Raw genomic sequence first — 24356 nt, 5'->3', positions numbered from 1 at the left:
TCCATCCTGATTGGCTTGTTAAGAAATGTAGCCTGCTATTTCTAAACAAAAAAAAATATAAGCCTGCTACTGGCCTGACACGACCTTGGCCCGGTGGCCCACCGTGCCTTCGGGCCGGCCCGACGGCCCGCGGGTCGTGCCTTGGGCCATACCCCCGACACGAGGCACGGTGATGGCACGGCCCGGCCGGCACGACAGCACGGCGCGGCCCGGGGTAGGCACGGCACGGCACGGCATGCCGGGCCGCCGGGCCGGGCCAGCACGGCCTGATGGCCATCTATACTTGCAGATCACCCTAATTTTTGGAAAAGGTCCCCAAATCTTAGTTGGATATGATGTCGTGCTCCAATTTTACATTCAGGTTTGCACTGTCAATTCTTTGGCTTTGCCTAAGATTAACTATTCGCTATTTAGTGATTTGTTATGGCTTTGTAGGTACTAATCAAATTAGTGAAGCAGGACATGGCATGTAGATCAATAATGTTGCACAGCTGGGCAAGGGGCACCTGCAGCGGTAACTCAGACATGATCCATTCAACTTGTAAGGAAAAAATGGTGCAAAATTAAAGCACCATTCTATTTGTTGAGTTCGCAAGTTATGATTGCTGGTTTCAGTCAAGTTTAGAAATATATTGATTTCTAGAAGTTTTCCTTGCAGATGGTTGCATCTTACCCAGTAACAATTATTGCATCTCTAAATCAATCTTTGCACTTGGTGTTAGCTCATGTTTATTCATGTTTTTTGTATTTCTTCTAGAGACATGATCCAATCTTTAGGTAATATGAGCGAGATGCTGATTTTGATAGCTAACGTTTTGACTCCACGTAAGCAACCTGAGCCACCACAGTTGTGGGGAGCAGAGGGTCATTATGATCGAGACAGTGTGGCAGTCACGGTGAGTGTAGCAGTTGTGGTATTGGTGGTGGCTTGCGTCGTAGGCGCATTATGGCAAATTGAAAGGTTAAACTTTTCATATCTATGCAAAAAGTAAGAGCTAATACTCACAGTATGCGATTAATAATATTGTATTCTAGAGGCAACCCACGTGGCCACAACAAATAAGGTGAAGCTAGGAAGGACAATAGAGGATTCTTGGATTTGTACAACACACGTATAAATTTAAAATTGTCATGTATTATTTTGTTCTTATCACAATGGATGTGGTGCCATTATTTGTTTCCGTTGCAATACACGAAAAGATCTGTAAAATAGAGTTAATAAACCTATGACGCTGCGCTTCTGTGACTGTGCTGATTTCTAAAACTTTGCTTTTTAGATTATATATCATTTTAATGTTGGTATTTAATTTCATAGTATTATTATTTTATCTTGTCGTGTGATCCGTATATTTTAGTATAACAGTTTAGTTACCCCGTAGCAACGCACGGGCATACTACCTAGTCAAGTAAAAAGATTGAAAGATGTTGATTTGAAGTCTTTGTGGACTAGAGCAGCAAAGAAACCAAAATCATCTATAGCTAGTAACTCGACACCGGTATTGCAAACAGTGGAAAGCAACATTCAAAGTGATTTCCCTTCTGTGCAATTGCATCCAGAACCTGAGACAACAAGCACAGAGCCTCAAGTTATGGGAGATCCAATGCCAACAACGGGAGTAGAAGAAGATCAACATGAGAGAACTAATGATGAATTTGATGATTATGAATTCAGTGAAGAGGCATTTTATGATGTTAATTGGCTTCCACATGATCCTGGGGAGAGGATTCCCATATCAAGTTATAATCCAAATGACCAAGCTGATGTGAGGAAAAGATATATTGCATTGGGGCCATGTCAACCTCGAGGACATGATTTTCCAAGAAAAGATATTGGAGGTAAACGTCGCTTTGTACCTAGTTGGTTTGATACATATGGTTGGCTTGAGTACAGTGTAAAACTAGATGCTGCATTTTGCTTTATCTGCTATCTGTTCAAGAGTAAAACAGCTAAAGGTGGAAATAGTTTTGTGGATGGAGGCTTCAGGCTTTGGAATCATACAAAGAAATTTGACAAACATGCTGCTTGCAAGTCACACTGTTTAGCTCAAGAAAAATTTGATAAGTTCTCTGTAAATGGAACATCAATTTCAAATACTTTAGTGAAGAGAACCACACAAGAGAAAGTTATTTACAAAGCACGTTTGAGTTATTCACTTAAGTGCTTGAGGTTTCTTTTGAGACAAGGGTTAGCATGTCGTGGTCATGATGAAAGTGAGGAGTCTCTTAACAAAGGAAATTTTTTGGAACTTCTCAATTGGCTAGCAGAAAATTTTGAGGATGTTAATAGGGTTGGTCTAAAGAATGCTCCAAAGAACAACAAGCTGACATCCCCTAGGATACAAAAGGAGCTCATCAACTGTTGTGCTAAAGAGACAACTAAACTTATCATAGATGATCTTGGTGATGACTACTTTGCAATACTTGCGGATGAATCTAGTGATGTGTACCAAAAGGAGCAGTTAGCCCTTTGCCTACGATATGTTGATAAGAAGGGACAGGTTGTTGAGCGATTTCTTGGTGTTGTCCATGTGGGGGACACTACCTCTGCCACCCTTAAACTTGCTATTGAGACTTTACTTATGGAACATTCATTGAGCTTGTCTAGAATTAGAGGGCAGGGCTATGATGGGGCTAGCAACATGAAGGGTGCAGTTAATGGTCTGAAAAAACTGATAATGGATGAGTCTCCCTCTGCTTATTATATTCATTGTTTTGCACATCAGCTTCAGTTAACCCTTGTGGCTGTTGCTAGGGAGAACCAAGATTGCAAATGGTTTTTTGAGCAACTTGGTTTGTTGTTGACTGCCATTGGAAACTCTTATAAGAGGTTGCAACTGCTTCGAGCTGCTCAAGCTGAAGAGGTTATTAAAGCATTAGAGTTGGGTGAAATTGAAAGTGGTCGTGGTCTGAATCAAGAGATGGGGTTAGCTAGGCCAGCTGATACTCGTTGGGGATCTCACTACAAAACGATACATCATGTTATTCTTATGTATCGTTCAATCCGACGGGTACTTCAACAAATTGGAGATGATCCTGAGTACAATGAATCTTCGAAAGCTCAAACAGCATTGAATTCTTTTGAGTCATTTGAATTTGTGTTCCTTGCACATTTGCTGGACACCATACTTGGGTACACGGATGACTTGAATTGTGCTTTGCAAAAGAGAGATCAAGATATTCTTAATGTTGTTTCACTCATATCTTTGACAAAAACTCAACTTGAGTTGCTGCGGCAGGATGATGGATGGGAGAGATTTCTTGCTGATGTCACTTCTTTTTGTGTGAAGCGCAAAATTGTAGTTCCTAAAATGGATGGCAGATACAAGTCAGTTGGAAGATCAAAGAGGTACTATGTCAAACTCACAAATTATCATCGTTTTAAAGTTGACATGTTTCTGGGTGTCATTGATAGACAGCTTAAAGAACTCAATGATAGATTTGATGAGGTAAACACTGATCTGCTGATTTGCATGTCAACATTCAGTCCTAAAGATTCATTTGCTTCTTTTGACAAGGACAGCTTAGTAAAACTCGCAAAGTTTTATCCCAAGGACTTCCTAAGCACTGACTTGAGGCGTCTAACGTATCAGCTTGATAGGTTTATTATTGATATGCGTGGTGATGAAAGATTTAGCAATGTCAAAAGTATTGCCGAGCTTTCAGTTTTGCTTGTTGCAACAAATAAGCATGTCTTACACTCATATGTCTACAAGCTTCTAAAATTAATCCTATTGCTACCCGTTGCAACTGCAAGTGTGGAAAGAGCATTTTCAGTGATGAACTTCATAAAGAACAAGCTAAGAAATAGCATGGGGGATCAGTACTTGAATGATTGTCTGGTTACCTTCATTGAGAAGCAATTTTTTCTATGTGTTGCTGATGAAGACATCATCTCTCGATTCCAAAAGCCGTCTCGTCGAATAAATTTGTAATGTTCCTTTGTTAGTTGAAACTTTACAAATATTGCAAGTATTAATTGATTTTATTAATGTACTCTGCTCTAGTAATGTTTGCTTTAAATGGATGAATATTTAGCTTTACATAGGCCACAATGGTTTGATTTTATATTAGTCTGTACACCCAATTTTCAATTCCTGCGTCCGCCACTGCGAAATAGCTTGGAATGTTCCTCAAGTAGCACGATGGAGTTTTTAATTATGCATGAAACTAGGGTGCATCTTCTTGTCTGCATGAATATTTGGATAAGGAGCAGTTCGCCTACATATTTAGCAAAAATGTCCAGTTATATAAGAATTCATTCTGATGAACTGAACATTCTGAATGAGCTTATAGGTGTGTCGAGAACTGAGATCACAGCATGGAATGCCTAACTTGCTCCAAAATGGAGCATGGCATCCCTATTTGAAGTTCTTCCATCACTAGAAAAGGAGGTCATTTTTGTGACAATTGGCATATATTGCACTATAGTCATTCGCATTTGGATTGCATAAGATGCAATTATATGGTATCCCTTGACCTTGTTAGGCAGGGGTACTTTCTACTCCTGTACCCTGAATTAAAATATGAGTCATATGATGCACACTCCTGTGTTCCTGCCTCCCATTGCCAGGAACACACCTTGGTCCTTGATGGTTCTTGTTGCTTCATTTTTGTTCCTCTATCTGGTCTAATGGAGGCACTATCAAGAATTTTGTTTGTCATATATATATATTGAAGTATGTCGTGATATGCAATGATCTTGTTACTATTTACACATCAAAAGACGAGTAAACACAGAGCACTGACTTAGCACTACTTATGATCTTGATTTAATTCATGAACAACAATGCATAAAGAAGCATAAAAACACCCTAATGGAATATGATCTCCCCTTAATTTTTGTAATAGAATTTGTTTTTCTGTTTCAGCTATGAGGTCATCGTTCTCTGGTACAAGCAGCTCGGCAGCATCATTTGCTTCAACAATAGGAACCTGCATCGTTTACTTCTCTATAGGCCTCGCACTCACCCTCCTCTTAACAGTGCGCGTATTGCTAGGGCTTGGCGAAGAGGGCTGCCGTGATGGCGCTCACTGTTGCGTTCTCTTCAGCCCCTCCCAGAATTACTCCTCCCTCAGGTACAGGTATTCTCTTCCTCTTCCCTGTGCCCACCCTTTTATCTATGTCTCCAACAATTTCGTGGCCCAGTTGTTTACGTCATCTTCCTTGCCTGTCCGGTGATAAGATTATTCTGATTATGATTGTTGATGAAATGGCACTGGCCTGCACATAAAATAGTATTTGAATTGTGGCAGCGAACAGAAACATTGCTAAAAATAATTTTAATTGGCTAATCAGACATGGTTCAGATTATGTCAGCTTCAAAGAAATTGGTTGACCTGAATCGTTCGGTTAATTCTTATTTTGAATATTAGCAGATTAATTCTCGTCATATTTTCAGTTTGCCATTCATTAAGATGAAGAACACAATAATTATCTGTTTGATCTAGCTGTAAATAGTATGTTTCATAGTTTTAGACTATGACAAAATGTCTTGCATCATAAAAAACTATAAAATATCTATTCCGTTGACAGTGTAAAGCTGAACAAAATAATCATCTTTCAGTAAGAAATTTCCTTCCCAAAACTGAAAAGCTACAAAGAGGCAATGACTCACTTGTCAATACAAATTTTTTCAAGATAGTCAATAGTACTTCAGCTTTAAGAATTAAGAAACAACTTATATGCAGGATACTTCCAATAACTGCTTCAGCTGTAAGAAGACAGACGCATGATTTCTGGATCATCTTTGATTAGTGATCAGCTGCACCTTGGTTCCCGTGCAATATGAAGTTAATGTTTCAGTTTCTTATTACAATTTGGATTCACATGTTAACTATTCATCTTTCTTGAAGACTTAATATTGATATTTCAAACACATGATTGTAGTATCTATTTTAGATAAATATGTTATGTTAGTATTACGTGTTCCCGTTGCAACGCACGGGCATTCTCCTAGTTGGATGCATAAATGACCAAAATAAAAGTTGCAAATCTTGAGAAGTTATACAGTTATAGTTGATAACTTTTTTTTGAAATCATCTTGTCTTGGAAAACTAAGTTTAAATTCCTAAAAAATTGAATTTTGAAATGATATTGGATGGAGAAAATTCCAAAATAAAAGTTCTAGATCTCGAAAAGTTATAAAACTTTATAGTTGATAAATTTTTAATTTGAAGTAATCTTGTCAAAGAAAACAACATTTGAATTCCAAAAATATGAAATTTGAATTTTGAAAACAATCTCAGATGGACAAACAATAAAAATAAAAATTGTAGATCCTAAAAAATTATAAAACTTTGTGGTTGACAACTTTTTCATTTAAAATCACCTTGTCATGGAAAACTATGTCTGAATTTCTCAAATTTGAAATTCAAAATTTGTAAATTACCTCGGATTGAGAAACTACCAAAATAAAAGTTGTAGATCTCTAAAAGTTATAAAACTTTGTAGATGATAACTTTTTTATTAAAATTCCTTATGATTTCAAATACTCATTTTAAAATTAGATGAACATAAAATGGCTAGGGTAAAAATCTCATTTGGACACAAACAAATTAGAGGTGGAGTGGTTAGGGGTTGAAGACATGAAGCAAGAGCTCGAGGGTTTCAGTGCCAGTGGCCACGAAGTGCATGTTTTTGCACAAAAAATCTTGTGACTTGTGATCTATTTTCACTACAAAAGATCTGTTGATACATGACGGAAAAATTCTGTCCAAGAATGAGCAAAATCCGTCACAGATGGAAAATTCTGTCCAAGAATGAGCAAAATCAGTCACAGATAGCCATCCATGATAGTTTTTTTCTTTCACCTACCGAGCGTCATAGATTGCATCCGATCTATCGGTGATGGATTTTAGGGAAAAAATATGTCACCGATGCGCTGGATGTCCACCCAGCCCAGTTTGGACTTGGGCTCAGCCCGATAAGTCAGGACTGAATTTTCCATCACTGACCTTGGTTTGCTTCGGTCACGGATTTTCATGGACTAGTGTTGGTTGCTGACGTGTCGAAAGTTCCTGTGCCACGTAGGATTCAGTACAATAACTTTCAGCCCATTTAAGCTTTGGGCCAGCGTTGTTTTCTAGCCTGTTTATTTTTTTGAATTTTCGCAGTTTTCCACATTTATTTTGGCCTTCTTTTTCTGTTTTGGGCCTTTTTAGTGGGCATGCAGCCCAGTTTAGATTGGGCTGCTTCTAGATATAGGCCAAATTCAAATTAGGTTGCTTCTACATATCGGCCCAATTCAAATTCGGCCAATCCTATATTTAGCCAAATAGGAACATTTCATCAATAATATCGGCATAATTAATTAATAATTATCACTAATAAACACCAGTTGTCATAATCAATAATAAACAGCAGTTTTCATCGGACTTTCAAGATCACCAAATTGTACAATAGTCATCACATCTCATATAACATAATTAATACTTGTCCATAAGTACATGACAGTAATTAGCAGTCAATCCAGCACATGTCCATTGGCCACTCAAAGTCTCCTAGAACTTAAAAGGAGCTTCCATCTAGCTCAACAGCAGCAAAAGCAGAAATGTGATCAAGAGCTTCCATCCAGCACCATAAAGCTCAGCAGCAGTAACAACAGAAGCCCAAATTAATGAAGCAACAAAAAAGCAACAATGTTGCCAAGAGACCCAGACCATCTTACCGAATTGGCTAGGTGTTACCAATCTTACTCAACAGACGGACAAGTTTTGCATTAGTCTCAACTTGCTGCCTTGCCATCTCTTGTTGTTCTGCCACCCTTGCTTGCTCAGACTCTTATAACTTCTTTGCCGTCTCTTCCATTTTCAATTTGAGGTCATCCTTTGCCAACTTCTCTGCAGCTAGTTGTTCTTTAAGTGTGCCTTTCTTCTTGCTCTGAATTCCCACATTCTGTAGAAATGGGCTTCTTGGTCTTCTTAGCAAGCACACCAGTCACTACCTCGGTCACGGAAGTGGCCTCTTCATCTTTCTCACATGTAGCCACACTGTTTTCCAATTCATCCTAGTAGTGTAAGTAAAACACATGGTTCATGAGATACAACGACAAATATGAAGGCTAATTTTTTTGGGGTAAAATTAACTTACAACAAGAAACTGAACATATGGTGTGTAGCCCTTCTTTTTACTGTAGTGGCACACCTTGAAGATATCCACTGCATCAGGTTGCTTTTCTTTGAACTTGTCGTCTCCCTATACAATTGTCACCATAAACTTACATTTATGCAACACTTGATTTAAGTGTGAAAGAACATGCATTTTGCATTACTATCATCATCAATAACTTGTATTATAGTAAGGGCATATAGAAGCAAAGTGTCATCACATTTCATCATCAACAACATGTAATACAGGAGATATCATGCATATAGAAGCAAAGTGGCATCCCATTAGCTATGCACAACTACACATCCCATTAGTCCTATTGTGTATGGTACATATTTTCCTTTCTGTTGCAAATTACATGTGCTTATGGAATCTTAATACATACCATGTACCATAGTATTCACAACTTAAATGCAAGATACATTAACTTACGAAAGTTCCCACATGCACCATGTAGCTGCGCGAGCCAGTTGTTTGATGGTACTTGATCTTGTCTTCGGTTGGTTTTGTTCAGTTCAGAGTTTCTCTACATGACCAGCAGCCATGTTAAACATAACATACTTTTTTTTTGCCTATTCAAAACTTTTAGCATATAGGAGGCAAACTTTAAGCACAGAACGTACCAATTTTTTGTCAGATGACCAAGATTGGACAAGGGATTCCCACTGTTTATCATCCATACTAGGCACAGAAGAAGCTTTTGTCACCAAATGGAGTGGGAAAGGATTAAAGTACTTCGCCTTTAGCTGATAGCAATGTTGGCAAACTGCTTTCTTCAGCATTTCAAAACAAGCAAGTTTAACATTCTTATCTTTTATGTTGATATCAAACTTTGCCTATACAAAATAGATAACAAAAGATTATTAGCAAGGGAGCAGTTGTAGCCAAGAAATTTTTAGAGTTGGCTAATAGAATTAACTATTGAAATAAAAAAACAGAATTAACTGAACTAGCCTACCAAACCTATTTTGAAATCTTCATAGATAAGTATGGAAAACAAATATCAGAATCAAATGAACTTGCGTAGCAAACCTAATTGTAAAGCTAATAGATAAGGAGTATTTGGCTAGATAGTAGTAAACAAGATTAAAGCTACAATGACATTCCATAGGGACTTACTTTTAAGTGCATCCTAAACATCATGTGGATGGACTGGGCAGACGGCTCCTTGTAGTCCTTCCATCTGTAAGGACCTTGATGTCGCCTAGAGGGTGGGTGAATAAGCATATCTAAAATTTCTACACAACTCAAAGTCACTTGTCAGCAATTGTCGGAAGTTATGACAGCTCGGGTCAAAGCTTTCGACGTTGTCAAAAGATATGGCACATGCCAAAACTTCAGATGTTCTACGGGGAATGAACTACAAGTGCTCAAATGAACTTTGTGATGGCAATAACTTACAACCCCACTTCCTAGTGGTAAGATGAAGTAGTCCAAGTGCTTCCTTGACCTTGGAGTGCCACCAATTTGTAGATCAGGACCAAAACCTAAGAAATAGCTTGAGGGAGAGAGAGACAATGAAGAACGAGTAATCTCAAGTAATCACAACAACAATAAGCACACGAGACAAAAGGATTTATCCCGAGGTTTGGCTCGCCACTAAGGCTTGCGTACATCCTCGTTGTTGAGGTGACCACTAAAGCTGGAGTCTCTTTCACCTCCTTGCCTCTCAAGCAACCACAAAGGTAATCTTGTGTTCTTCACTAGAAAATCAAGGGTAATACAAACTCCCCAAGGTTCTCCCACAGATCAAGAGCTCTTAGGCAACACCTAGCCGGCTCAAGCTTTGATCGATGTTTCTCTCACCAAATCTTGCAAGATTTGAATCTAGGAGAAAAGAGGAGAAGAAGGGGAGAGTTTGAGAGCTATAGAGCACTTTTCTGAAGGTTTTGGTCGAGTAGAATGAGTGGGTAGTGGTTAGAAATGAAGAGAGGGCTATTTATACCAACCATTTAGATCTACGTTAGATTCAAACGAAGTCAAAGGACCTCACCAGAATAAGTCAACGTCAGAACGTATGGCTCATGTTAGAACTTATGACACGAGTCAGAACTTATGGCAGACGTTAGAGCTTATGGCTCGCGTCAGAACTTATGATGCGAGTCAAAACTTATGGCAGACATCAGAACTTATGGCTCACGTCAGAACATATGACGCGAGTCAGAACTTATGGCAGACGTTGGAACTTATGGCTCATGTCAGAACTTTTGACGTGTGTTAGAACTTATGATGCAACTACGAAGCCCACAAATACTCTGCAACCATTTGGCTTGATGTTGAAACTTATGACGCGTGTCGGAACTTATAGTGCAAGCGCACGTGCAATACTTCACATTGGAAGTTATGACGTACGTCATAACTTCGGAGGCAGAATACTGCGCACAACCCGCACAACTGTCAGAACTTCTAACTCGTGCCATAACTTACGACATCTCAAGTCTTGAAAAAATATTTTTTGTGCTCGTGAAGTGCTAGAGTGTCTCTTTTATGATTTAGTTGTTATGCTTGAGCACTCTATCTTCCTCAGTCCAATTAAATTTGCATCCCCCTTTATAGTGCAGCATAGCCTAAACTCAAGAGTGAAAAGATAAACTTCGAAACTCCACTTTGAGTCCATCACTGCATCATTTTGTTGGGATTTTCCATCTCACATCTTATATATTATCCTCATTTTATTTTACCTGCTTGCCATCTCGATAAATCTCATTAGTCCTCTAATCATGTGGTCATTATCACCAAAACCCACAGCTAGGGCTTGATTGCACTTACACCATTTGGGAAAGATAGGAATATCACACCTCACTATAATGTTGCATTGTGTTGCAAACTTTGCAGCAACAACATGTTATAGCAGCCTTATGTCCCCTTCGTTGATGACCATCGGCAGTTTCACACGCCGAGCTCGGGTCATCCTGTGCAGTTGGGCTCCTTTTGTTTTCCCCTAACCCATGGTTACCTTTCTAGGTCTACATGAACAAAAAAACCACACCTAAGTGAGTGGAAGAAAACTTGATTGACTAGTTAATAATACAATAAACTATTGAACTCAAACAACAGGGCAAAGAGGATTAGGGTGCCATAACATACCTTCACAGTTTGTGTCCATTGTCGCTTCATCTTCTTCTTGGACATTAACATCACATCTGCTATTCACCTGACTGCCCACACGACTCTGGGCTCCATCACCATCACCTCTGCTGTCCACCTGATCATCGCTATGCCCTTGGGCTATACCATCACCTTCACCTCCACTAGCCACCTAATTGACCACATGACCTTGTGCTATACCATCCAGATCAGCTCCACTGGCCACCTGATTTGCCCCATGACCATGGAGTGTACCATCCTCATCACCTCCATTGGTCACCTAATTGGCCCCATGAACTTAGGCTATACCATCCCGATCACCATCACCTTGAAAAGTGATATAGTTAGAATGGGCTACTATTTAACAAACATAAAGATGGTAATAAAGTAAGAAACAATTTAGTTGTCATAAGTTGCCTGCATGAAGTGGAGGAGTGTATTGTAACAGTGGGTAGGACTTTTATTATGAGTTGGGCCATCACGAGCGACTTGTGTAGTTTGCAAATTTTTTCTTCCCCTTGTAGTCACTCAAGCGGGCGGAACTACAAGCGCTTTCTTTTTAGTATGCCCCTTGACACCACCTGGAGCCATGTAAGCATGTCTTTCCTTGCTACTACATGCTTTCTGAATTACATATGCAAACATGGATCAATCAATACATGTCATGGATTGTTTTATATTGGATTATAGCAAACAATCTAGGCACATGAGAAGCATAAAAGCAATGATAGAATTAGCATCTTAGAGCTGTTAGTGTCAAGCCAATCTCCATCAATGGGTTCGTCAAGGTCAGGACTATAGTGAGGATCACAGTCTCTATCCTTTCTAGGGTCAGCTGTAGCAACTCTGTCTGGCATCACTCTTTTATTTCCAACTGCTTTTACTAATCCAGGTATTCCTAAATCTTTGAACCTTGCAGCGTTTTGCATACATTGTTTTAGCTTCTCAAGCTCGTACGGATGGATTTGGTTTTCTAAACAAAAAAAAGTAGGGTACTCATTAGGGGCTTTGGACCATCTATTATGGTATCTAGAATTCTATCACAGAATATGGGCCCAAACTGGGCTTCTGGACCAGCCATGTGTGGCTTTGGCCATTCGGGACAAAAAAATTCAGTCACAGAAATTTCGTCATGGATCAACATATTCATTGTAGTGCTTGTAGACTATGAGCGTGTGGGTCCTCTTCCGGTAATAAATATTTTTTTGTTGAATTTTTAGGCTTATTTTTTGAAAGCCACATCACTGCCGGTTCAACATCAATGTCGGCTCATAAGAACTGACAGATGTCAATCCCCTATCAGTGTCGGTTTACCAGTGTCGGTTCAAAATCCGATAGTGATGGGGTTTTTTGAACCGGTAGTGATGTGGAGATATGGCGTAGTGTGTCTTTCATCGAGACTCTTGATGTTGGAGGAGAAACCGGTCGACACTTTTAAGCCCTTAAGCTAAGGCACATTGCTCTTTTCTCTCTCATCAGTTGTCAAGTTGTAGGTGGTTTAGGAAGATAATACATACTTGTCTTGTAGACTATGTGGCTGTTTGCGGTGGGTCCTCTTCCAGTAATAAATATTTTTTTTCCTATTTTTCATTAAATCTTTGGACTTATTTTCTAAAAACCACACCACTGTTGGTTCAACATTAGTGTCAATTCATAAGAACTGGCGCTGATGTTAATTCTCCATCATTGCCGGTTTACCAGTGTCGATTCAAAATCTGGCAGTGAGACGTGGAGATATGGCGTAGTGTGTCTTTCATCGAGACTAGCCTCTTGATGTTGGAGGAGAAACCGGTTGGCACTTTTAAGCCCCTTAAGCTACGCACATTGCTCTTTTCCCATCAGTTGTCAATTTGTAGCTGGCTGTGGAAGATAATACGTATTTTTTGTTCCCTTGACCAACTGGGTGAAGCTCCGATCTTGATTTCAAACGTACTAGGTCCTTATGTGACGTTATTGTATTGTTCCTAATATCCATCAAGAGCTCAACGACGCTCTCAAAACACATCATTGATTAAGTAAAGAACCTAACACGGAGAGATTATAGTTTCGTAGACTAAGAAATGAATTGGTTTAGCGGCGCTATAAAAATACTTTACGACTGAACTAAATAGAGTGTTTAGCAAAGTGATAGCGTCATTAGCTAGCGACAATAGCAAAACAATTAGCAATATCATAGCAGTAGACCTTATGAAAAAAAATCTATAACAAGCTAATTGGAATCTTATTTATTACCAATATTACGTGTGCACTGTGCCCTCCAAAAGCACCACAAGGATTTCTCCATAAAATCACCTAACTCCAATTAAATACCCAACCTCGGGTCTAATCTATTCTGAAAAAGTAAATGTGGATGCAGGTTTCCACCCCGTCTCCGTTCATGCCGGCCTTGGTTTCACTGCAAGGAACCATTTGAGCGAGTTGGTTTTGTTCTTTGGATGGTCAAGCGACCAACGATGCAAGTCGGCGAAAGAAGCAGAATGTCTAACTGCATCCAAAACACACCCTATCCTCATGGAAGGGCGCCTCGGGTTGGAATCAGACCGCGGGCCTCGCAACGGTACATCATCTAGAGGACGTACAAGTGCAAAAACCAATCTATATTAGGTCATACCATAGAAGAAGCGAAGGAAATCCTCAAGAACTTTCAGGAAGTTAGAATCTCGGAATGTAATCGGAGTGCAAATGAGGTAGCTCATGAGCTGTGTCGGTGGCTTTAGCCCATGATTGGTAAGAGAGAACTTTCTTATGTTTTTGTTGCTCATAACATTCCGGTCTGCGTGTCGGTGGATTTAGCCCATGATTGTAATCATGTTGATCCTCTATATATAATTAAGCTGTCCTTTTTTTTTAAAAAAAAAGCATCAAATTGACTGTATATGTAGACCTTTTTTGCGAGAAAATATATAGACTTAAATCCGATAGGTCTCGAGTCCAATTCAATCTGGCCAACAGGACATGGGCCATCCTCTTTAATAACAATGCACAACTGCTCCATCAGGCCACCAAAGGCCTCACAGGATAATATTCACACGTGCATGCATATATAAATCACACATGCATGCATGTGCTTGTATCAGCATGATGCGTGTGTGCTCTGCCAACTGCCATGCACACGACATGCTAATAAGTTACTTAGCAGTTAGCATGTATTTGCTAAGTACTCATATGGCGAAGGACGGGAAAATTGTTAAGGCATAGTGAACTTGATAGGATACGTACAAAGTGCCTCAAATCTATGGTCAGTACCTTGTCATGACGATTCACCAAATCGTATATAAAAGAACACAAATAAAAAGGCAAAATTTGCCAGCGTACAAGTTGTGGTTGTTTGCTAGCCGACACCAAAAATAAAGTTGTTTGCTAGAAGACACTGTTTTGTGCACCGTATCTCTTATTTTATCCATTTCCACCGGTTGAAGAGAGAATATTTCACTATTGACTGCCAGTGCCCTTGAGCCATATTTGGAACAGACCTAACCTGTACCGACCCGAACCCAACGGTTAGGCAGTACCTGGTCTGGTTGGACCAGCTTATATACTTCAAGGCACTCTCCATCTGCCTCACTCTCACTGTCCTCCCAAATCTCCACGACAAAGAAAGCGGGCGCGGTGGCAGCAGCGGCACAGGTTGCGGCTGTAGTGGGTGGGCGTCCTCGATCGGATAGGGCAAGCAGGGGCCGGATCAGGATGGCAATAGGCTCGGCGCATTCGCGTAGAGTGAGAGAGACATAGTCATTGTGCTAGTTTGACACCAACCATTGTGGAGCGGGCCTGCATAACTCAAAACAATCTAGATAAGCAGGTTTATACTTGCAGAAATCGGGACTGGGCGAGTTCTATACTCAAAACAATGACAAGTATGAGCGTGATTACACAAATTGTTTTGAGCAGATTGGCCCCGTCTCAGCTACCACCCCGCCGCCGCCGGTCCTACAGTCATAATTGTTGGTCCCCGTCCCTCCTTCCTCTGGTGATAATTACCAGAGGTTGGAGGGAGTGGAGATCCATCGTTTTTAATAAGATTTTCTACTAGATCGAGTATTTAGGGTTATAGTTTTTCCATGCCAAGTTTTTTTGGTTTTGGGGATTTATTTTCTCCTCTTCTCCGGCGACGGTGAGACGGTAGGGTGAAAATGTTTTCTCCATGGCGGCTCCATTGAAGATGTGGACAACAACTACGACGTCGGCATCCTCACCGATTAGACGATATGGAGACTTTTATTTCTGGACGACAACATGAAGACGGAGATGGTGTCGCCGCCATGGAATAATTTTTTTTAGAGTTCGGCCATGGAATAATTTTCTCCTGTCTCTTCTCTATTTTATCGTGGTTAGATCTGTCATTCTTTGGTGGCAGAAAGAAGAAGAAGAAGAAGAAGAAGAAGAAGAAGAAGAAGAAGAAGAAGAAGAAGAAGAAGAAGAAGAAGAAGAAAGACATCAGGAAGAAGAAGTTTCTCAACTCCGCCTACATGAATGTTGAGATCTAAAGCTATTCACAGTTTGGGTATAATTTAGATGATTTTGTTCTGGAAATATATGTAATCCAGAGTGCTTGTAATGTATTCATGTACCTAGCTATTATCTAATATAATTCTTCTTTCTTCGTCGCAAAAAATGGCAAGTGTGCTTTCCTCATATGGAAGCTAGCAAGTGCAGAATGTGTCGTGACATTGCAGTAGTGATGGTGGGCATGAAGGCAATGGAGACGGCTATGTTGAACTTGAGCACTTCTCAGACGATTGCTATCAATAGCATAGCTGGAGAGGAGAGAGTGAATAGGTGGGTGAATGTGGCTTGTGTGTTTGTAGGAGTTGTGAGCTTTGTTGCCATGTGCATGTTGGTGTATAACAATGCACGAACTTTGCTTTGTAAGGTTTGTGAAATGAATGTAATGAAATGTAGTTAACTGGCTTTGCCAAGTTTAATACATTTCAATCAGTACCAAGTTTAACTGATATTGCCAAGTTTAATACATTTCGATCATTACTAACCATACCAAGTTCACTACAAACCTAGTTTATGACAATACCGAGTGCAAATGCATTACAAGTTTTTAGAGATAGAGGGAGTAGTAAACAAACTAAAAAATCTGACTCAAGAGATATAGGGTCTGATCACATATTGTGTGGCTTGTTCACAAGGTGTAGGCTCAGCAGGAGTTGCTTTCTTCTTCTTGGGTTGTTTCCCCTTCAAGGAGGCCTTCCTTTTCTTGCTTTTGGATCAATCATTTGTGGTCTCTATAATCTCAACCACACTTGGTTGGTAAGTCCTCCTCTTCTTTGGTGGTGCAGGTAGTTGTGCATTAGGGTCTATGACTGTTTCATTATAGGTTTTCTAGAGGTGGCCAAATACCACAACTTTTACACCTCTTGCCCTTGCTGCTTGACCCACCTTCTTCAAGACCGACCAAGATTCTTTTCCTTTGCCTTCCTACTGCTCTGTTGCATATAGGAAGGAGCAGTTTGAAGCCAATAGCAGATTGTGGATCACTAGATGCATTGGCATTAGGAACTTCAGACTGAACTAAGCAAGGTCCAGTGTCAACAACCTCTATAATCAATGGATGCCTTCTACTGTCCCAGTGCACATGAAATGCTTCTAGCAGAGCAGATTCAGAATCTATAGGTGTAGTCTCATCCTTGGTTTTGTTAAAGGGGTAACTTCAGTGCTTGATCCTTCCCATGAACTACCTCCTCAACAAGCATAGCATTAAAATCTATCCAATTGGTGGTGTCCTCCTCCAACACACGCATGAAGTTAGTGTACATGATAATCATCGAGCTCATCTAGTCTTTGCTCCACATAGGCAGGTACTCTAATCGCCACCCTATAGCAGTCGTCCATCCCAAATAAAAAACATGAGATCCAAACTAAATGATTTCAAGCCACAATAGTCTTTCTAATGGATCTGCAGGCAAACAAATCAAACGAGTATGGGTTCAAGAAAACTAGCCCTTTTGGAATCCATTTGAATTGAAGCACCCTTGGTGGAGAACTAGGGCACTGTGCATTCTTCTCAGTGGGGGACTTCATCTTCTTGTCATGGAGTTGCTATAGATCCTTAGTCCCCTATGGAGGACAGTGACAGAGGCTAGAGGTGTCAGCGATGATCAACACTAGAGTGGACAGTGGCACAGCAGGCATTGGAGTGGAGTTGATGGTTGTGGCGAGAGTGATATTGGGGAATTTAGTGACGTTCACTGTAAACCCTAACTGTCGGGTCTAGGTAGGTCCAGGTCAGGTCTATCCCGAATATGGCTTGGGGGCACCGGATGTCAATAATGAAATGTTCTCTATCCTTAACCGGTGGAAAAGAATAAAATAACAGCCATGGTGTCCTATGGCAAAATTGGACACAAACCAGAGTGTGTTGTAGCAAACAGATCCATTTTGGGTGTTCATCAGCAAACGGCTACCACTTTTAATATCCGATAGCAAATTTTGCCAAATAAAAGTTATTGTACTATAACTCTAACTTCGGCACCATTGGCTCTCCTTTTATCTCTGATCCATATATACTCTTGCCATGATACCTAAATTAGCCAACCAAATTAGGTAATTAACCAATGAAACAAACAAATTTGTTGAACAATGGACTTGTAATAAGCAATTATTAACTCTCTTACTTGATCGTGCTCACCACGCTCGACTGCTTGGAGTCTGAGTCATGGACCCTACCGCCATGTTGTGTGCTATGTGTATGCCCTAGAAGTTGATCACCGTACTCTCACTGTTCACACATCATCGATGGCATGGTCGCACCACATTGTGTGGTGTGTCCATGAGGACCACAACGACATGGAAACGCAATACCCAAAACCAGCAGGACCACTGGTTTCAAAAAAGTTTTAATAACCAGATTACGAATGTCGGTGGGTAATTGGTAGTGTTAGCTTTGATGTTTCACTATGAGCTGCTCACCCGAAGTGATGTTTATTTTTCACAAAAAAGAAAATTCACTGCACCCTTTGCCCATTGTTAGGGCTCATGCTGTGCCTTGCTCTAGGCAGTCCACTTTAGGGTGATACTAGAGGCGAGCTAAGGGAGAGTAGATCTAGGGAGAGATAGCAATATCATTGACCGTTGTAGGGGTTGTGCCCATGACTGGACCAGGGTCGTTGGCCCAGCCTTGAATCGAAACATAGGAGAGGGGCGGTTTGGAGGCAAGAGATGTTGAATGGGCTCGAGAGAGTGGGGAAAGCAGATACCAGGTGGGAGAGTGAAGATCAGAGAGAGAATGATAAGAGTAAGCATGTGACTCATGGGGAAGTGTCGACGAAAGCTAGTCGGCAGTCTACCTTGGGGTATATCCACGGTAGTAGTTTATCGGTAGACGGTGCGCAAGCTACGAACTTGATGGTGACGCAAGACACAGACAAGGTTTTTATCCAGGTTTGGCCGCCGTGTGGGCGTAATACCTACGTCCTGCGTCTGATTGTATTGCTGTGGATTGTGTTGAGTTGAGATTCGATGTCCTAGGGGGGTCCCTTGCCTCTCCTTATATAGTTCAGAAGGCAGGGTTACAAATCTGGAAACCTATCCTAGTCGGTTACAATTGCCATAGATAGTACGATATCAATTCCTATTCCAACCGAGTCGGTTACAATTGCCATAGATAGTACGATATCAATTCCTATTCCAACCGACTAGAATCCAGCTTGATCTCCACGTCTTGTTTCCTTGCGCGAAACTCCGAATAGTTGGATCAAACATCGAACTGTCTCGTGATGGGCCAAGCCTCCTGGCCCAAGTCTAGCCGTAAGGGTATAGGGGTTTATACCCCCACAGCTAGTCCCCGAGCACCATGTATTATGATGTAACACGCCGTCTTGAGCTTCTTCGACCAGTGAGGCTTGATATCTTCAGTTAGCATGAAAGTCGCCCGAACAGTTGCAACAGTATTTTAACCAACATGAAAACCAGTTGATCAACATCAACATCGAAGAAGCAGGTTGTTCGAAGAATGCATGGTGCTCTTAATCAAAAAAAGATTTCTTTCCTGATGAAGTGTGCCCACTTTACTTTTCTAAAAAGTATAGGCTTTCAAAAAGCAAGCATGTTCACCGCAAGGTGAAATGTGCCCACTTAGTCCTCGAGCCTGGTAGTAGGTAACGTGGGCACGTGGTGCGAGGGTCAAAAAAGTCTTCATAGAAATTCTAAAACTGAGATGCATCGCCAGATGCATCGTACCGATGTAGTCCCCAAGCTTGCTGGAAGGCGAAGTATGAGCCTTGTAGCAAGGTCTAAAAAATAAAATTACCCCTCAGTTGTATATGAGTCCAATTCATATGTAACTGAGAAGAACAGTCCCCAGATTTTCAAACGAGTGTGCTAATCGGCCAGTCACCGAGCGTATCACGCTCGGTGGTCGGTACAATCAATCGAGATATCAAATTAGCAGACTGGTCGACCAGTCCCCGAGCATGTTATGCTCATGGTCGGTACAGTCAATCGAAATGTCGAATGAACAAACTGGTCGACCAGTCCCCGAGCATGTCATGCTCGGTGATCGGTGCAGTCAACAAGTATGTCATGTTCGTTCCTCCTACAGACCCACTTTTCTTTGAAAAAAGCATATCACCGCATTAATGCGCGATGTGACAGAGCATCCTGTCACATTGTTAGGCTGTTGCATAAAAAGGTGCGCCTGGTAACTGTACCGCCGCTCTTTGCGCGGTTCAAGAAAAGGAAACCATCGATTATGCAGAAAAACCACCATATTAACTGCTATAACTATTGAGAACCGAAACGCCGCGGCCGGTGCAGGATCCGCCCACTTCTCCAGAATGCGAGAAGTGGTAGAGGTGGGCTTGTTGTTATAAAAGCCTAAGGTCATATCCTTGTTTTTTACCCGGCAGTCGCATACTTTTGCCCAGCCTCCATCTTTCTCAGCACCTTCAAACCTCAAAACCGAGCTCAAGACTTTCCAAGAGTTGAAATGGCAAAGAGCGATGCCAAAAAGAGGGCTGAGATGATGGCCAAGGAATGGAAGAAATTCCAGAGCAACATAAGATCCCTCAACGACCTCGTCGAAAAGGGACTCCTGCACAATCAGGAACTCGGAGGATGGAGGGCACCGGAGGGGGAGAGCTACCCCGACCCCCACGCCGGTGAGATTGTAGTCTTTGAGGATTTCTTTAAAAGGGGTTTTGGGATTCCCATCCATCCTTATCTCCAGGGTCTTCTTCTCTACTATGAGATCGGGATTTGCAATCTGCACCCGAACTCTATTCTTCTTATCTCCACATTCATCCATCTATGCGAGGCCTATGTTGGAATAGAGCCGCACTTAAATCTCTTCCGCTATCTTTTCTGTTTGAGGAAGAAAGGAGCAGTTGGAGGCTCCAAGATTGCAGGTGGAGTATACCTCAATCTACGCGACGGGATGAAGAACCGGTACCTCAGCTGCCCATGGAACACTTCTCTCACCGAATGGTACAAGAAGTGGTTCTACGTTAGGGAAGAGCCGGGCAGCGCCACGTTCTGCGATGTGGGCTACATCCCCAATGAAAGGATCAAGATGCCCAAGAGGGGGAGTGAATTGGGCTTCTCTAAAAATTTAAGCAACCTATAAGCTCCAATTCAACCCCTTGTGCCTAGTGTGACTAGAGAGCTACCGGATAAATGTTTTGCAACCTAGTTCCAATCCTATTCTAGCATGGCAATTCTAAGAATGTAAAAACACAAAGTAAATGCTAGAATGTAAAGGAGTTGTGGAAGAAAGTGCTCGGCGATGTTTTGCCGAGGTATCAGAGAGTCGCCACTCTCCACTAGTCCTCATTGGAGCACTCGTGCAAGGGTCTTGCTCCGCCTTGGTCCGCGCAAGGACCAAGTGCTCTCTACGGGCTGATTCTTCGACACTCCGTCGCGGTGAATCACCCAAAACCGCTCACAAGCTTGACACAAGCCACCCACAAGAACTCCGGGCGGTCTTCGTGCCTCCAATCACCACCAAACTGTCTAGGTGATGGCGATCACCAAGAGTAACAAGCAAATAACTATCACTTGACTCAAACAAGGCTCTAGAGAGTGGTGGATGCACACTTGACTCTTGGAATTCACTAGAGAAGGATTCTCACAAGAAATCTCTCAAAACTCAATCCTCTCTAGGTTCTTGCTACTCTCTTGCTCCACAACAAGTTTCTCAGATGTTCAAATGGGCAAGAGACCTCTCATGGACGAGGTGAAGGAGTATAAATACCCCCCACGAAGTCCAAAGGTCAACCAACCATTTTCCACTGAAAACGGGGTCACCGGACGCTGTTAATGTTGCACCGGACGCTCTGCACCGAGCGTTCGGTGACACACAACGGCTAACTGTACCTGCGTCTGACAGGTCACCGGACGCTACCTCTCAGCGTCCGGTGCACCGTCCGGTGCTCGGTGGAGTTTTACAAACTCCCTGAGTATGGGACCGGACGCTACCCGGTGCGTCCGGTGCTAGCGTCCGGTACTCAAGGGAGGTTTACAACCTCCCTAGGTGTGGGACCGGACGCTGCCCGGTGAGTCCGGTGCCAGCGTCCGGTGCCTAACCCTAAGGCACCCAAACTCTCAACGGCTAAGGACCTCACCGGACGCTACCACTCAGCGTCTGGTGCAGCGTCCGGTGCCTACTTAGGCACCCTAACTTTGTCGAAACGCGATCGCTCCAAAACGAAGTTGGTTCCTCTCGATCTAAGGACTATCTCTGAGCTGCCTAGTGCTAGGTTTACCAAGTGTGCACAACACCTAAACCTAAAGCCTTGCCTAAGTCAAGCTACTAGATCAAAGCCCCTCTTAATAGTACGGTCAAAGAAAAACAAAGTCCTAAACTACTCTAAGTGCCCTTCTTCACCATATGGCACTTAGACCTAGTCTAGTCTTGACGATGTCCATCCATCCTTTGAAAACCGAAACGATTTCCACTATTAAGTAGGCATGTACGTCCCTGTCCATCGAGTACCTATTACCATGACCTCACTAATGACTTTGCCTCTGCAAAACACTCGTTAGTCATAGTAATCAACATTGTCATTAATCACCGAAATCACTAGGGGCCTAGATGCTCTTTCACCCAAGAAGAGGGTCAGCTCGACAGACCGTCCAGAATACACTGGGCAAGTGGCAGAGCTGATGAGCCTGATCGACTGGTTCCGCTTGGACGGGCCAGGTGTGGTCGGGAACTTCCTTGTGCATCGGGTGATGCTTTGCTAGAGGAGGGTACACTCGGCGTATGAGTACGCAGGGAGCCAAGACCCAAACAGGATGTGCCCGGATGGTCTGGAGAAGGTAGAGGTCCAGCAGCTGATGAACGAGTTATTCAACTTGTCTGATGATAACTTCGTTAGAAGTGATGACCGGATGCACGCCTTCAAGCTGGGATGACCAGCTCCTAAGGTAAACGAGTACCTTTATTAATTTGTATTGTTATGTGAACACTGTAAGGTAAATGAGTACCTTTATTAATTTGTATTGTTATGTGAACACTGTAGTCTCTTGACTGATAACTTGTCGTTGTTGCATTACATATAGGCGATATTGACCGGTGCTCGGTGTACGTATCGCTGGCACCTGGTATGGACCATCCTGCAGGGATGGACCCATCGGAGGGCGAAGCTGGTCGGTGTCCTCAATACACCAGCAGCGAAGAATATCAGAACCGACCAGCACCGACCACCGAGGACAGGGTGGCAGGGAAGAGGCCAATGGCCGTGGAACCATCCCCCATGGAGGCGTTGCTGGCGGAGACCAGCCAGGCCCCGAAGCGTCGTCGACTCGTGAGGATTGCTGACGACGAGGAAGAAGAGGAAGAGGCTGCACCGTCCTTGGTCCGAAGGCCACGCAGTCGGCGTGACATTGCGCCGATCGATGCTGGTCGGGTGACCAGTGATCCTCCTGCTCCGCACACCGAGCCGACACGACTTGGAGGGGCAGAGGCAGCAGTGGCGACTGGGAGGACCAGGCGGAGGTTCTTCGCACCAACACACAGACACTCTGACCTGTGAGTTTTATAACTTGTCTTCTGCGCTTCCTCCTACTTGTTGTTTTTTTATGACTTTTGACGTTGGCGTGATGTCTTCTGCTGCTAGTGCGGCATCGGACGTTGATCCGAGCAACGTCGCCGGCTAGAGAACAGCCGAGCCGGCGATTGTCGTTGAAAACGCCACCGAGCAGACCGCCCAAGAGCAGACTGAGGAGTAGCCCGCGGTTGCAACCGTGGCGGAGACTGTCAAGGAGGACCCGGCTCAAGTGAAGACCGGGGGGAACACCCTGACAAGGGGCGATGAGGCTGCAAGGACACCTCCCCCGAGCAGCGTCGCAGAGGAGGGAGACAAAGCCCCGACTCCCCCACCAGCTGAAGAGAGGAGGACCCCAACTCCACCCCGGGTAGAGGCTTCTTCGCCAAAGGGCTCCCCTAGTCGGGGTAAGGGTCCTTTGATACCCGATACCACGGCTGGGGGTAGCGCGGAGGGCGAGGAGGCCCAGGCGGCCCCCGATGACGAAGTGGAGGAGATCCAAGGGCGCCCCCATGATGGTCGCCAACACGTGTACGTGTGGCGCCAACGTGGGGACCACTTTATTGGTCACGAAGAACTCGTCGAGATCGAGGAGGCGGCAAGGGTAGAGCGCGCTGCCAAATGGCTCATCGATGAAGTTAAGGTGAGTGGTCCTGTACTCGACCAGAATGTGTATATACTGGTGGCTTGTTCATTGAACAATATATATATTTCTTGCAGGGCGCAATGCAAACGGCGAAGTACCAAAAAAGGTGCTTCGACTAAATTGAGGGTATCATCACCGAGAACAAGGCCCTGTCCGTGGAGGTAGACCGTCTTCGGTCGGAGGCCGAGGAGAAGACGGCCGAGAAGGCATCTCAGGAAGAGCACCTGATCGATCTGAATCGGCGACTAGCCGACAAGGATCGGGAGAAGAAAGGTAAGTCATGTGTTCCGAGCAGTTGTCTTAACTGCATGGTCGGTTTTGTTGACCAGCGGTTATTTCTGCAGATCTGGAGGAGGAGATTGGGCGCCTCTGAGAAGAAAAGGAGCGGCTCGACCAGGAGCGTACTTGCGCACTGGAGGTCGGGCGCCAGGCTGACGAGGAGCTTAAGAACAAGAGTCGGGAGTTGGCTGGTAAGAGCCGTTTCGCCCTTTTGTGATTACGCAGTATTCCTTTTCTCACG

General features: G+C 42.9%; 1 protein-coding gene across 1 annotated transcript; it reads left to right on the top strand.

Annotated features, from left to right (window-relative positions):
- LOC8071160 (zinc finger MYM-type protein 1) lies at window positions 792-23302 on the top strand. The gene is made up of 4 exons (XM_002445155.2): window positions 792-896; window positions 1380-3645; window positions 22706-23174; window positions 23263-23302. Exons 1-4 carry the CDS (start codon window positions 792-794, stop codon window positions 23300-23302), a joined length of 2880 nt encoding a protein of 959 aa, XP_002445200.2.

This window comes from Sorghum bicolor, chromosome 7 (assembly GCF_000003195.3).
Source record: "Sorghum bicolor cultivar BTx623 chromosome 7, Sorghum_bicolor_NCBIv3, whole genome shotgun sequence".
NCBI classification, from domain to species: domain Eukaryota; kingdom Viridiplantae; phylum Streptophyta; class Magnoliopsida; order Poales; family Poaceae; genus Sorghum; species Sorghum bicolor.
The sequence above is the reverse complement of the archived record's forward strand: the minus strand, read 5'-3'. Positions and strand labels throughout refer to the sequence as shown.